The 14,789-nt window shown below is 36.6% G+C and overlaps 1 protein-coding gene across 1 annotated transcript; it reads left to right on the top strand.

The window, feature by feature from the left end:
* Window positions 1–409: 409 nt before the first annotated feature.
* LOC140136522 (uncharacterized) lies at window positions 410–12,451 on the top strand. The gene is made up of 2 exons (XM_072158230.1): window positions 410–555; window positions 9,913–12,451. The coding sequence occupies exon 2, from the start codon at window positions 10,463–10,465 to the stop codon at window positions 12,449–12,451; it is 1,989 nt and encodes a 662-aa protein (XP_072014331.1). The 5' UTR covers window positions 410–555; window positions 9,913–10,462.
* Window positions 12,452–14,789: the final 2,338 nt, after the last annotated feature.

Genomic DNA, 14,789 nt, shown 5'->3' with positions numbered 1-14,789 from the left:
GTGATAAAGTTTTTTCAAAGAAGAGAAAACTTTATGAAAATGAGCAACTAACAATCTATGATAAGTGTTCTTGCTAAAAGAAAACCCTTGTGAAAAGCAAGCTACCAAATCTGTGATATATCAGTTTGTTAAACATTTGAGCTATAGAAGCTAGAGGAGCTTTTGAAAGTGTTTGTGAAGAGCATAGTACCAAATCGGTGATAATTAAAATCATGTAGGTCTACATGAAATTGTTGAACATAAAGAGCTGGAGAAGAGCTCATAAAAACTTTGTGAAAAGCAAAACAAATACATGTTTTACATTGTACCATCTGTGATATAACAATTCCAACAAGAGCTTTTGAAAACTTTTTTTGAGAAGCATACTTCCAAATCTGTGACAATTTAAAACAGTTGAGCTGTTGAAGAGCGTAAGATATTCTTTCGTGGAAAGCAGTATGCCTATGAAATCTGTGAAACATTTTTGGCAAGAACTGTGGATGAGAAGATCCACTAGATTTTGATTTGGACCAAAAATGCCATCAAGATTTGCAACAAGATCAATTGTTTACAAAGGTAAGTTTAATTTTAACCAAAGGTTGATAAAACTCATCAAAATACTGGTATCTCCAGGCCCGTATGCAGGATTTTTTTTGGGGGGGGGGGTGCTGATTTTGAAAAAGTGGACTTTTTATCCAGGGAGGGGGCAATTTTGTGAAAAATGGACTTTCTTTCCAAAATTTGGACCTTTTTTGACCAAAACCCCGTAAAAAACATGATTTTTTTTGCTCGCTGCGCTCACACATTCTGAAATTGTGCAAATGGGGGGGGCAGGGAGGTGCTTGCCTGTGTATGCGGGTCTGGGCATCACCAGCATATTTTATTACATGCAGGCATTGGTAACCAACCATACTAGATGATCAAGTTCCAACAATTCTAGATCAAGTTCTTAATTTAACAATCTGTAGCTGTATCTGGATGATTTACTCTAATAATATTACTTTAATATCAGGTTAGGCCCTTCACAATTAATTCTTAGTTTCCTGTTTCAAGTTTGAAAATAAAGGACGAGGCGACTTTTAATTATTAATTATTAATTATCTATTAATTATTAATTATCTTTTACTTTCTTTATTTTGAAAATGTGGTCGTGACTATTCTCAACAGTCCATTTGGTCATTTTGACTAAGACTACGGATTTAATTATTTTACCTTTATAATTGATTTTTAACATTAATATTAGTAGGGGACCCTACAATGTTCTTGTTTTATATTCATAATCAAGTTGAGATGATCAAAAACAGATATTAGCAAATAAAAATATTTACAAAGTCAATTAAAAGATGAAAATACCTAAATAAAAATAAAATAATTAAATATTTTTCCTTTCTTGATTTTGGACGCGCGAGGGAAACAGGAAACTAAGGATCAATTGTAATTGGCCTTACCATGGTTACTGCATGGCATCAGAGGTTGATCTATTTGGCCTGTAATTGTTTGAGTGACTAGATTTAGCATAAGCATCTGACAATAGCAACAATAGCACGTACCAGTGATCACGTTTTAGTTCTCAAGACTATGATTGACAAGTATATTACAAAAGCCGGTAAATCTTATCTATATGTTTGTTTTGTTGATTTTTGCAGCATTCGACACTGTTTGGCGTAAAGCACTTTTATATAAATTATATAATTCTGGTATTAATGGACTTTTTCTTAAAATAATTAAGTAGTATGTATGAGCATGTCTCATTTGTTATTAAGTATAATGATAAAGTAACAAATGCTTTTCAAACTTCTGTTGGTGTTAAACAAGGATGTATCCTTAGTCCAATGTTTTTTAATCTCTTTTTGAGTGATCTTCCAGACATCTTTGATAATCATTGTGATCCAGTTCAACTTAATAACTCTAATTTGAATTGTTTGATGTATGCTGATGATTTAGTCATTATTTCACAGAGCGCTAAGGGTTTGCAATGTGCTCTAGATAGACTTTCTAATTATTGCAAAAATGGAAACTTATGGTAAATACTGATAAATCAAAGGTAATGATATTTAATAAGAGTGGTCGTATTATGTGTAATCATGCTTTTAAGTTTGGTGACTTATTACTTCAAATTGTTGATGAATATAGTTATCTTGGTATTGTTTTTACACCATCTGGGTCATTTACTAAAGCAATGATAAAACTTAAGGAAAAGGCTTCTAAAGCATTTTTCAAAATTAGAAATAATTTATATAATTCTTCTGTTAAATGTAGTTTCCAATTATTTTACTCACTTATTCAACCAATTCTAGCCTATGGATGTGAGGTTTGGGCACCTTATATGCTAAAGAACTTAAAGGATGATAATTTTATTCAATTATGTGATAAATTACCTAGTGAAATTCTACATGTTAAAGTATGTAAGCTTATTTTAGGTGTCCACCGAAAGACTACAAATCAAGCTGTAAGGGGTGACTTAGGTAGTTTTCCTCTTTTGATTTTTATGCTTAACCTTTCGGTTAAATACTGGTGGCATTTGAATGATTTATGTATGCAAAATAGTTATAGTAACAAACTAGTTATTGATGCTCTTGTTGAAAACAGAAAACTGTCTAATAATAGCAACAGTTTTACATGGTCACTTGGTATTAAAAAGGTTCTTTCTGTTATCAATAGGGATGATATTTGGGACAAACCCAATGCGTGTAGTTCATCTAGTATTTCTAAAACTATTACCACTGGTCTAGAACTTTTATATAATACTCAGTGGAAATTTGTTACTTCAAATTCTCAACCTAAACTGAGGACTTATTGTACTTTTAAACAACAATTTTGTAAAGAAAATTATACTGTTATGTTTAATCGTAAACGTAGATTAGCATTCACTAACCTTAGAATTAGTTGCCATTCTCTTAGAATTGAGTCAGGTCGACATACCTCGCCAAAAACTTTAATTGAAGACAGACTTTGTGTTCATTGTGACGCAAATAAGATTGAAGATGAATATCATTTTGTTATGGAGTGTGGTCTATACAATGAACAACGTTTGCACTTCCTTTCTAACATGAATAAGATGTTACACTGTAATGATATGTCATTGAATGACATATTCTTGTTAATTATGGGTGCTTCAGATTATGATGTTCTGAAAATAGTAACCAATTTCGTTCAATCATGTTTTGATGTTAGATCTGGTAAAGTATGAGTATTTCTTGAGATATTTACTTCTTATAGTTTATATAGGTCTATTGTACAAGTTTGTGTTATTGTCTTAATTGTTGATTATACCATAATGTTTGGTGATTGTCAATAAACTCTTCTTCTTCTTCTTCAAAGGAGCACAAGCTAATGTGAAAGTGTCATTCTTACCATAAGAGCAAGAACAGATATCATATCAAGAGGGGCTGGGTAGTTGTTGTGGAGCAATTTTTTTAACACCTCGGCAAGGCAACTTTTTTTAACTCCTTAAGTTCTTGGTGAGACAATTTCTTTTAAATATGCCATGAGGACTTTGACGAGGTAAGTCATTCCAGGCTTTCGTGATTCATGGGAAGAAACTTGGTATGCGGATGTGAGTTCTGGTTTACTGGCATGGACTCGGTTGCTTTTTAATCCAAGTTCCCATTTACCACTTTAAAAGATTTTTTGTGATGTATTCAACATTTTGAACGTTTTGAGCAAATTAGAACATTTCAGTGTGTTATGTTCTACATGTACTCTATATATTCAATGTTACATGTATGTTAAAGATATATTCACTAAAAACTATGCTTCAAAGTGACTTAATTAGTAAGATATTAATTAAATTATGTCGTATTTGCGAAACCTTGAAATGTCTGTATCACATAACAATGTATTTGCCAATCATATATACTGCGCAAGTCCAGTATGTCGTATTTGCAATTTGAAGAATTTGATGTTTTACCTAGTGACGTATTTGTGCAATGTATTTGCCCAACTTTTTCATTGCAAGGTAAAATTGCTGTTTTGTCCTTTTCACATAGTGACATATTTGCGCAACTGTTTCACAGGTAGTGACATATTTGCACAATTTATTTTGTCATTTGAGCGTCAAAATTGTCATTAGTCCTTTTCAGATAGTGACATATTTTATTTAATATTGATTTTGCAGAATAAGTAAATGCTCTGATAGTGAAAACACATTTGTGTTACTTTTAACCAGGTTTTAATCGACAATAACATTTGAATCAAGAGGATGCTGCAATTGAAAATCGCTAAATTTTCAAATTCAATTTTCTCGAAATGTGTATTTTGCAAATCCGTCACTATATGATACAGGACAGGTGACGATATATGTTTTAAAACAGTTTCTGAAAAAATACATTTCTAAAAAATCCAAAACAATTCTCATAATTTCCAAAATTAGGTTCGGCATTCTTTATTACAGTAAAAACTTTTTTCATATTTTCAAGATTAATGTCGGTCTGTTAAGAACAACCAAACAACTTTTTTTGCTTAGTTAAAGAAGTATCGTGATACTATCCTCTTTTTATGACAATTTTTAATAGATATCCATGAAAAAAGCATATTCCCAAAATTTCAGTTGATTCCAATTTTGTGTGTGCGAGTGTATTACACTGAATTTCGTTCTGGTGTACCATAACGTAATTTAAATTTCACAATGTTTTTGCTAAACAAATTAATCTGCAAGAAATTTTTTGTACATAAACATTATGTAGCTTGAGGTTTCCACCCCCAGTGGTATAAAAATCTCAACTTTTTTAGAGAAAAGTGGGGGATGATGCTGTGGATCACAAAATGCCCTTTTTAGTGTAATTTACATGCATCATTGCATATCAACTGCTTGTATTGAATATAAAATTAATAGTGGGGTTTTTGAGGACTCTCCCTTTGCTTTGTATAGGGTTAAACTACATGTATGGGCGCACACCACTAAATAAACGTCCCATTGAAATGCACATGAAAATACAAAAGAAAGTAAGTTTGATTTTCTACCTCGTCTAATATTTTATTATTTTGATTGAACCAATATCTTAGATAAAGATTTTAATCTTTAATTTAAAATTTTTTATTGCAATTAAATTTTTTGAAACAAGGTTTCTTAAAAGACTTACCTGAGAGATATAATTAAACCCCTGAACAGCGCCATCCTGAATTTCATCCGACACTCATGCCTCCTTACTCAGTTCCAGCCATGATATTGTTCCGAGAGCCTATCACCATGCACATTCAATTTGAAAAGATTTGTATTTTGTATTATTGAACATTTATTCTATCGTTTATATCAAAACAACCAATATTACTCAAATTCAGTTCCCTCGGGATGCCAATATATTTCCCATAGGCGCTATTTTTAGTGGGACTATGAAGGGTTACACCAAAGGATTTAGTGTAGTGCACCCCTATTGGAAATGAAGGAATTGACAGCCATGGTGGTGCACTATTTTGCAAAGAATTTTCCCACTGGCCGGCCAACGACACTAAATCTGGCAGTGTGAAAGGCAACCAAATTATTCTGTAACAAAACAAAAATATACCAAAGCAAGTATTAGAGACCAGCATATTTTGTAGGACAGTGGGAACAGAAATATTAGGTGTGTTTAGACAGTAGCCTACATTTGAATGTTACTTTCTAGCGAGCCAGCAATTAAATTATGCTACAAGCGAGTGTGTGTCCACACGGGACTTACTTGTAAGCCAACTCACATGTGAGTGACCTTCACTGGTAAATTATGCCATGATTATGCACAATCAGAATAGGATTGGGTCATCAAGGTCATGCTTACAAGCGAGCTAACATGCAAGTCTTGTTCACACTGGCCTTACATTTGAATGTTACTCGCTACATGTAAGATATCTTACATGTAAAATTGTCACTGGTAACTTGCATGTAGCTACATGCGAGTGCGTTTAGACGGGCACTACATACAAGTTTACATTTGAATGTAGTTACAAGCGACTTTACAAGTGATCGTCTGAACAAGCCTATTGTGTTAATTGTTGAGAAATAAGGTCAAGTATAATAGGTGTACATCCATTGGCAAGGTTAGGGATCAGAGAAGGTATAACACTTCCCATAATGCATATCTTCATTTCAATTGTCTGTACTGATTTGCTGTGTTGTGCCACAGTGATGAAATATGCCTCAGTGAACAGAGCACATCCAGATGTTGAAAAATCTGTTTAATTTCATGACTAGAGAGTAGCGACCCATGTTCAGCTAGTCTATTCTCAAAATAAAAACAAAGGAAACCTGTAGGCTGTACAAAGTAAATGGGAGTGTTATTTGATGAAATGAGGAGATGTATCATGTTGCAAAGGTTTTTGGGAAGGGTAAGACATCTTCTCTGGTTAGTGATTTATTTTAGCTCCGAACTGGTACGTATTTTGTGCACATTTGATTGTGAAAAGTTATTATGTGAGCCGGATCTGTGAGTGAAAACGCTTGTTTCACTCTACTCAGTTTTTTTTATGCTTTATCAAATTTTTCCGCCCTTTTTTATTTAATAATTCTTTTTGCCGCCACCTTCGTTTTTGCCGCCCCTGTTTTTGCTGCCCCTTCTTCTTCCGCTGCCCTTTATTTTGGCTGCCCCCTGCTTTTACCCCGGGGGCTGGCGCCCCCAAAGCCCCCCCCCAAATACGCACATGCTACTTCACAGATTTTCACCAAATTCCACCCCAATGTCAAAATTATTATAGAAATCTGTGCCTGCCGGGCCACATGACTGATTGAGAGCATATAGGCGTAGATCCCGGGGGATAAATTCCCCCAATATTTGCTAAGGGTGGTCCATACAATCATCCCCAATGTTGACGCCTGTATGTGGGTTTCTGACTAAATTAACCTGAAAAGCCCCAATTTATGCGCGCTTCGCACGCATTTATTGCACATTTGTACCGTATTTCACCAGTTTAGCTCCAATATGCCAAAATTTTTCGCGCCAAAAGAGGTTCATTAGGGGAAAGTGGGGTAATCCCGGGCACCTTTTGTTAAGGCTACACAAGTACAAGATTAAATAAAGTTCATCAGTGAAAATCATATCAATGCAAAGTAGGAGTAATGTTCTAACTAGTAACCAGTTTTTAATAACTCAACATGTATAGTTAATAAGTTATAATTAAAAAACAAAATGGTAAAAAATGATAGGGTAATGCCGGACACGGGGTAATCCCTGACACATGATTGTTGCTAAGAGGGAAAGTGGAGTAGGATGATAATCCCCTGAATGTATTAGGTACTTCTGTTACCTCAAGCATACAACTATGGGGGCTGTTGTTGTTGTCTATATTTTCGAAATAACAAGTGCCCGGCATTACCCCATCTGTATAGAGACGCATGTGTGTCCGGGATTACCCCTCAGGGTCCCGATTTATTTTTTCAGTGCTTATTCTACTAATCCAGTTTAAGATACCGAAATTTATACATCCAGCTAACAATCAAGTATCAAACATAATTTTCATCCATACTTTATCTATGTCCCTTGTCGCATTAACTGTCACCCAGCTAATAAATCACTTTTCAGATAAAAAGTCAAAAATTACAATTTCTGTTTTTTTGTAATTTTCACAAAGAAAGACGAGACCCAAAGCGCTGAGTAGTAGTACACGTCAGGTACACCTTGAGGTAGCTAATACCTAAGGTAGTATAATAGTGCCACCCTTCTCCGTTTAGCTGCAATCGATGTGTCCGGGATTCCCCACAGTCCGGCATTACCCCACTTTCCCCTATATTTCAAGAACATTTTTACACATAAAAATATTGATGTTTTTTGTGGCACTTGAAATTCATAAAAATTATTAAAAATATGGACAAAATTTTATAACTCGACAAACAAATTGTTGAAAATTATGGACTTTATGATTGCAACAAAAAAAATTTTGTCTCTCCGAGGTGTTGAAAATTTTTTTGCTTCATCCAGGGGCTAAAAAAAAAAATTTGCTTCACCGAGGTACTAAAAAAAAAAAAAATTGTCACGACCCCAACTACCTAGCCCCCCCTTGATATCTAATGGTGCATCCCTTACTCCCTCTTATATTCTGGACTAAAATTCCTTCTACTTTTTCTTTGTGTTATCTTTGCTGACATTGCTGTTGACTACTGTTTGTTGGAAGGTGTTTGATCAAGAAGATCTTCTGTGGTGGTCTGATATGTCTTTAGATGTAATTGTAATCATAGACCCTGGGAGATTCCTTCCAGGGCTTACAATTGATTATCTGGGTTTTCATTTTCATCATACATGTGTTATCTAATCAATTGTATTGTTCATTCTTTGAACTACTTTGCTTTTGTTAAAGATCTTAAAAATACATTTATTTTTAGGATCTTTGCTGTTATCCAAATACATATTATCTCTAAAGAGTATTGATCACAGTTGCTTGTTTGTGCTAAGTTTTACATTGTAATCAGTCCATTGTATAGCAAGATACATTTATTCCATCTAAACATTTTTTCTGGCATGCTATTTATCTACTGTAGATAAGGAATTTTAAGCCCTATGGGAATGTTGAAATAGTTTTGAATGAGTGACTTCTTTTTACTAGATGCAAATTTTTATGCAAACAATTACTGACTTTCAATATTTAGTATTACCTGTAAGTCAATAGTTTCTTACTGTGGGTGCTGGTGTTGTTTATCTGGAGATCATACAGTTCTTTTCATGGTTGTGTGATGCATGTAAAATGTAAAATGAAGTAATTTTTAAGTAAAGGTGAACAATAGGGTATATTGCTGATCCCTTAGATTATTAATACATGGCTCCATTAATTATCCTTTTCTGGTGCATTGTGGGATAGAAAAGGGGGCAAATCGATCGCTAATTTGCTCCCTTTTCTATCCCACAATGCACCAGAAAAGGATAATCAATGGATCAGCAATATACCCTATGATTGTGCTATTTATCATAAATCCTGTTTGCATCTTTAAAAGGGGTAGAACATCAGAAAAAAGACAATGGCAAGGAAATGTTCAACTTCAAAACAACTTTTTATAATGAAATGTAAGGATAAGTCATATTATTTGGCTAATTTAAATTTAAAATATACGTATTAAAAAAGCACCATCAATTTGTACACAAATGTACTGCACAGTTTACAGCTGAGACCATAATACCTATGGTCTCAGGTTTACAGAATAAAAATTACCACAAAGAGGCAGAAAAAGATTAATAATTTGATAAAGAAGCGAAAATCTGTTAAAATAGCTAAAGAATGTATATAGTATGATATCTGTTGGTATTGTCCATGTCTAGAATTGAATATTATATAATGTTTTGTTAGAAAAATGAATAAATGACCAAATCAAACAACCAAAAGATTAAATAAATTAACCCTAACACCCAAATTATACCACAAAAAACATGATGAAAAATGAAGCGCATGCATGAATCCCAGGGTCTGCGATGACGCAATCACCCTAAGTGTTATATGCTCACAGAATTGCTGCCCGGGCAGCGATAATCCGTGTAGCTACCAGTCCGTGATCGTGTGGTTGGCATGCGGGGGGTCAAAGGTTCGAATCCTGGGGGTGCCAAGTGACTTCTTTGTTCATCTTCCCCCCTCTTTCGTATCTTCTTTAACTTCTGATATAAAAAAGCAGGGTTAAGTGTTAGGGCTAAAGCGCTATTGGAATGTGGAAGTTCTGATGTACATGTATGACTTGTTTTGATCTTACATTGGTGTACCGTACTGACTCGAGTATAGTTCCACCCCATTTTTGGGTGAAAATTGTTCAAAATTGGGGGGTGGGACTATACTCGAAATGTTTTTTTTAAGTTATTTATTTTTTCGGCTTTGGAGTGTCTCTGGATCTAGAGCTAAATGCTAGGATCATTCATGGTTGACTTAAAAAAAATTGTAGGCCTATGTGTTTTGAATAAATTTGTACTCATGTCATACTCTATTAATGATTTCAAAATGCATACAAATATTAAATTGACCTTTCTTCTTTTTCTCTTTTGTCCATTGCAGATAAAACATACAAGATTGTTATGATGAGACCCCAAGATCAGCATAGTCCGCCTCCTCCTGGGCCAGCAGAACCAAGACAAGTGCCACATGATACACCAAATGAAGATCCTATCCGAGACAGGCTTAAGGTACCTGCAAGTGCGAAAGTACCCCAGGGTCAGCCAGGTCAAGGAGTTCAGCAGGTCAGAGGTCAACGGGAGAGTAGTCCACAAAGAGGTAGTCAGTGGGAAGGTCTTCAAAGGCACAAGCAACATATTAAAATACTGCGCAATTTAAAAATAAACAAGACACATGGTGTGCGTAAGTGGCATAACTACTATTGGAACGGTACCTATCGATGTTTCAAATGTAGCAAATACTTTTTAAGCTACATGAGACTCTTTAATCATTTTGTCAACGACCACAAAACGTTGTTAACAGAAAAAAATTGCAGAAATGCAAGAAATGTGGAATTGAATATGGAAGGAAAGTTTCAAAAAGGAAACAAAGGTCTGCTCCTGCAACGGTGACAACAAGTGAAGGTGGAAGCTCATTAAGATCAGATGCACAGATGATGTCAAGGTCTGCTCCTGCAACGGTGACGACGAGTGAAGGTGGAAGCTCATTAAGATCAGATGCACAGGTGATGTCAAGGTCTGCTCCTGCAATGGTTATGACAAGTGAAGGTGAAAGCCCATTAAGATCAGATGCACCGGAGATGCCACCAGCAAAAAGACAAAGAATCAACTTGTGTAAAGCAAAGTCTGAATCTCAAGATTCGGAAACAAATGAAAGTAATTCACCAGCAACGTTTGTTCCTAAAAGCAAAGTGAAAGTTAGCAGTGAACCAGTGTTAACAATTGGAGAAAATAAAATTGAAGTTCCTGATACAGCAAAAACTGATGTGCAGGATGCTATTTCTGCTCCAGAGAAGAAAGTATTCGACACCGATATTATCGTGATGGGAGTAACTGAAACTCGCACATCCGATAAGGATGTGGAAACTGTGACAATTAGTGATAGCGATGATGATGTGATGGAGATACCCATCGAGCACACATGTGGTCATCGGAATGTTGAACACACACATCAGCAGAAACATTCGAGTATTAGTATTCAAAGGAATGATGCGCAGCCCCACCATGGTGGGCATCATCATCATCATCATCGGGATGGCAGTAATCATCATCACCACGGTGATAGTAGAAATCTTCATCATCAACATCATCATCATCATCATCATCATCATCATGACGGACAACTTTCACAACCTGCAGCTTCACATAGTAGTATAGGGCACGTGGCATTGAACACTAATAGGCCTGCAAACTCAGTTGAAACAAGGCCACCTGTATTCCAACCTGATAATCGGATTGCAAACATTGGTCATCATTTAGACACGGTGACTTCTACGGAATCAGCGCCTGTCCAGCAAGTCATTCATCACGGAGTTCAGCAATTTGTAAATCTCGGTGCAAATGCTCATCATATAAATTTACCCAGATTGACAGCTGATGATGGTTCAATTGAACCAAGAACTTTGCAGCAATTTGATCGCCACACTGCAAATATCGGTCATAATATAACTAATGTAACTGCCAATGAAAATGACGTATTTGAACCACAAACTGTGCAGCAATTTGATCGTCACACTGCAAATATTGGTCATAATATAGCCAATGTGACTGCTAATGAAAGTGATGTATTTGAACCAAGAAATGTGCAGCAGTTAGATCATCACACTGCAAATATTGGTCATAATTTAGCCAATGTGACTACTAATGAAAATGATGTATTTGAACAAAGAACTGTTGACCAATTACCCAGTGTCAATGATGACATTCATTACACATTACAAGATGCCAGTATTCAAAATAATGAAGACGGTCTGAATACAGTTCTTCCAGCTGAAATTCAAAGGGACGAGAGAACTGAAAGTCATCTTGTTGTGCATACATGTAGACAAGAACAGTTGGATGTTGATATATTGAGGAACCTTGATCATAATCAACCTCAGTCTCAGGAGACAGTCTGCGATCCACAGAGAACACCTCAACCTCAGGAGACAGTCTCCGATCCCCAGAGAACACTTCAACTTCAGGAGACAGTCTCCGATCCCCAGGGAACGCCTGTCCAGGAGACTTCAGTTTCCTCAAGTACCTGTGTGAATATAGAGGATGTCACATCAGCGGATGCGCTTATAGAAGATGCCAGAAGGAGGAGATGCAGTGTTATCCTGGAGAACCTGGATATATTCTTTTGCAAATATTGCTTCGAGTGGTATAACAGGAGACATGAATGGAAGCGTCATAGATTCTTTCGTTGTCCAGTAAGTAAGAAACCGCGGCATAGTAAAGATAGCACCCCATCGCCAAAGAAAATGAAATTCAGCGAGATGCATCCTCCTCCTCCTCAGTCGAGAACGAGTTCTGATGGTGAGAAGAAAAAGATGAAGAAAATGAAAATGAAGGATTTTGTTCTTCAAGAAGCAGGTGACACAAGGGAACAGGCATCAGTGTCAGGTGTGAAAAAAGAGTACAAAAAGAAAGAGAAAACATAATTCAAAAACAACATCAAAGACATTGGTACAGAGCAGTGATGATAGTATGTCAGAAAGTGGTCATTCATCGGTGATGGAACAATCATCGGAGATTGAAGGGTCAATACCAGCAGCAAATCAGATGGTATCTGATATAAGTGACAGGGAACAGCCATCAACATCACATGCAACAGGTGTGAGCAGAATCAGTAAAGCCCCCAAGATGGCAAAGAAACGAACAAAACAAAGGAGGAAAGATAGCTCTAAAACAAAGACAAAAGGGTTGTCCTCTCATGGATTGACAGAGAACAAAAGTGGAAGTCAAAGTTCTTTGACTCTGCAACAATCATCAGATGACACTGAAACCCATTTGTCAATGCATATGTCTTCTGAAGAAGGAACAGCAGGTGCCGAGCTTTTAAAAGAAAAAGAAGGTCATAATAAGGTGCCTTCATCTGGTAAGAAAACTGACACATCCTCCAATAAGCCAGGGACTTCCTCATCTTCCAGCAATAATTCTGTTACTAAGTCAACAGTCCACTCAAAATCACCAAGTACAGGTAAAACCAAAGTTTCATCGGAGAATGTAGCTGATTCATCTGCATTTGCAAACTTCTTGTCAGCATTTGACACAGCTACAGTTAAGAAAGCTTCCAAGAAGCGCCACATGGTGGCACCAAGCAATAAAGGAAAAGAATCGCCATCCCATTCCTCTAAATCATCTTCATCTTCGCCATCTCACTCCTCCAACAAAGTTAAAATGACACCTTCATCTTCCAAAGCTAGTGAAGTTGCCAATGAAGGAAATGTGCCATCACCCAAGTCCTCCAACAAAAGTACATCAAAGATGTCTGCATCTTCCAAAGCTGGAGAGGTTAGCAGTAAAGGAGAGGAAGCACCATCTCACTTGTCCAATAAAGTTAAAATGACGTCTTCATCTTCCAAAGCTAGTGAAGTTGCCAATGAAGGAAATGTGCCATCACCACAGTCCTCCAACAATAGTACTTCCAAAGCTGGTGAGGTTAGCAGTAAAGGAGAGGAACCACTATCTCACTCTTCCAACAGAGAGAATTTGAAGTTGCCTGCATCTTGAAACCGGGAGATATTGGCAATAAAGGAAAAGAATCACCATCTCACTCCTTCAACAAAAGTATTTCAAAGACATCTACATCTTCTAAAGCCGAATCATCTTCCCATTCCACCAAGAAAAGTACTACATCTACAAAAGCATCTACATCATCTCAACCTAGTGAAATCAGCAATAAAATAAAGAATACAAATTTCAACAGTAACCCCTCAAAATCATCTGTATCTTCCAATGCAAACCTGAAAGACAATGAACAAGGTTGCCAAATGCCAAGCACGCCATCTGAAGAAACATTGCCAACAACTTCAGCCACTGTAATAAATTCTGAAAAGCAGCAGCCTTCTGCTCAGTTAGAAAGAATAGATCAGACCCAGCCTAAAAAGCTGACATTGATGAGTTCCATATATTCTAAATCTGGTGACTTTTTGAAAAAGAAGAAAGCAGGTGTAAGAAACTCAGAAGGGGCTAGCAGTGATAAACTAGGTAATATCTCCCAGAAAGAAGCAGTGTCATCCAGTATGAAAACGGACCATGTTGAGAAGCAGATTCTCTCTTCAGAGGATAGTAGTGGTGTAATTCCAGCAGAGAGAGGTCTTGATTCCAGCAAAAAGTTAACACCTGTAAAGAGCCAATGTTCTAGCAGTGTGCCTGTCACAAAACATGGAGCAACATCTTCATCAAGCCCAACGGGGCATACCAAGGTACCTTCCAAGAAACTATCTAATTTACAAGAATACTCTTTAGAACCATCTAACAGTACAGAGCGTGCAAATCAAGAGCAACATGAAGCAACTGTGCCAGGGACCAGCGTGGCATTGACAACTGGAAACAGCCAGGCATCTGCTGAAGCTGAAGTCTCTGAAGAAGTAGAGGCCCATAGCAAACAAATATCTGGTGAATATTCGGGAGAAACCGAGACAGGTGTTGATGCAGCAAGCAGAATGGAACCAAAAGTAAGCAAATCTGATGTCTATAGTTATCTAGGTAGTGTTTGTGCAAAGTACAACATTCCTGTAGAACTTCCTGAACCTAACGATGAAAGTAGCAATGATTCTAAGAACAGGGATCAAGATGTGGATACTGGGAACTGTTTGAATAGTTTATCAGAACAAGAGGGAGTTCAGGAAAATGCACCTCAGCCAGAAAAAAATGGCGATGCTGAACCAAAAGAGTCGGCTGAAGGGGCTGGTATGGAAAAAGATGCAGCTGTACCTCAAACCCCGACTGAAGATGAAGGAATGCTAGAAGACACAGCTAGACCTGGAACCCCTA

This window comes from Amphiura filiformis, chromosome 16 (assembly GCF_039555335.1).
Source record: "Amphiura filiformis chromosome 16, Afil_fr2py, whole genome shotgun sequence".
In the NCBI taxonomy this organism is placed as follows: domain Eukaryota; kingdom Metazoa; phylum Echinodermata; class Ophiuroidea; order Amphilepidida; family Amphiuridae; genus Amphiura; species Amphiura filiformis.
The sequence above is the reverse complement of the archived record's forward strand: the minus strand, read 5'-3'. Positions and strand labels throughout refer to the sequence as shown.

Coding starts and splice junctions, on each gene's coding strand:
- LOC140136522 (XM_072158230.1), top strand. CDS start 10,463: ATGATGTCAAGGTCTGCTCCTGCAACGGTGACGACGAGTGAAGGTGGA.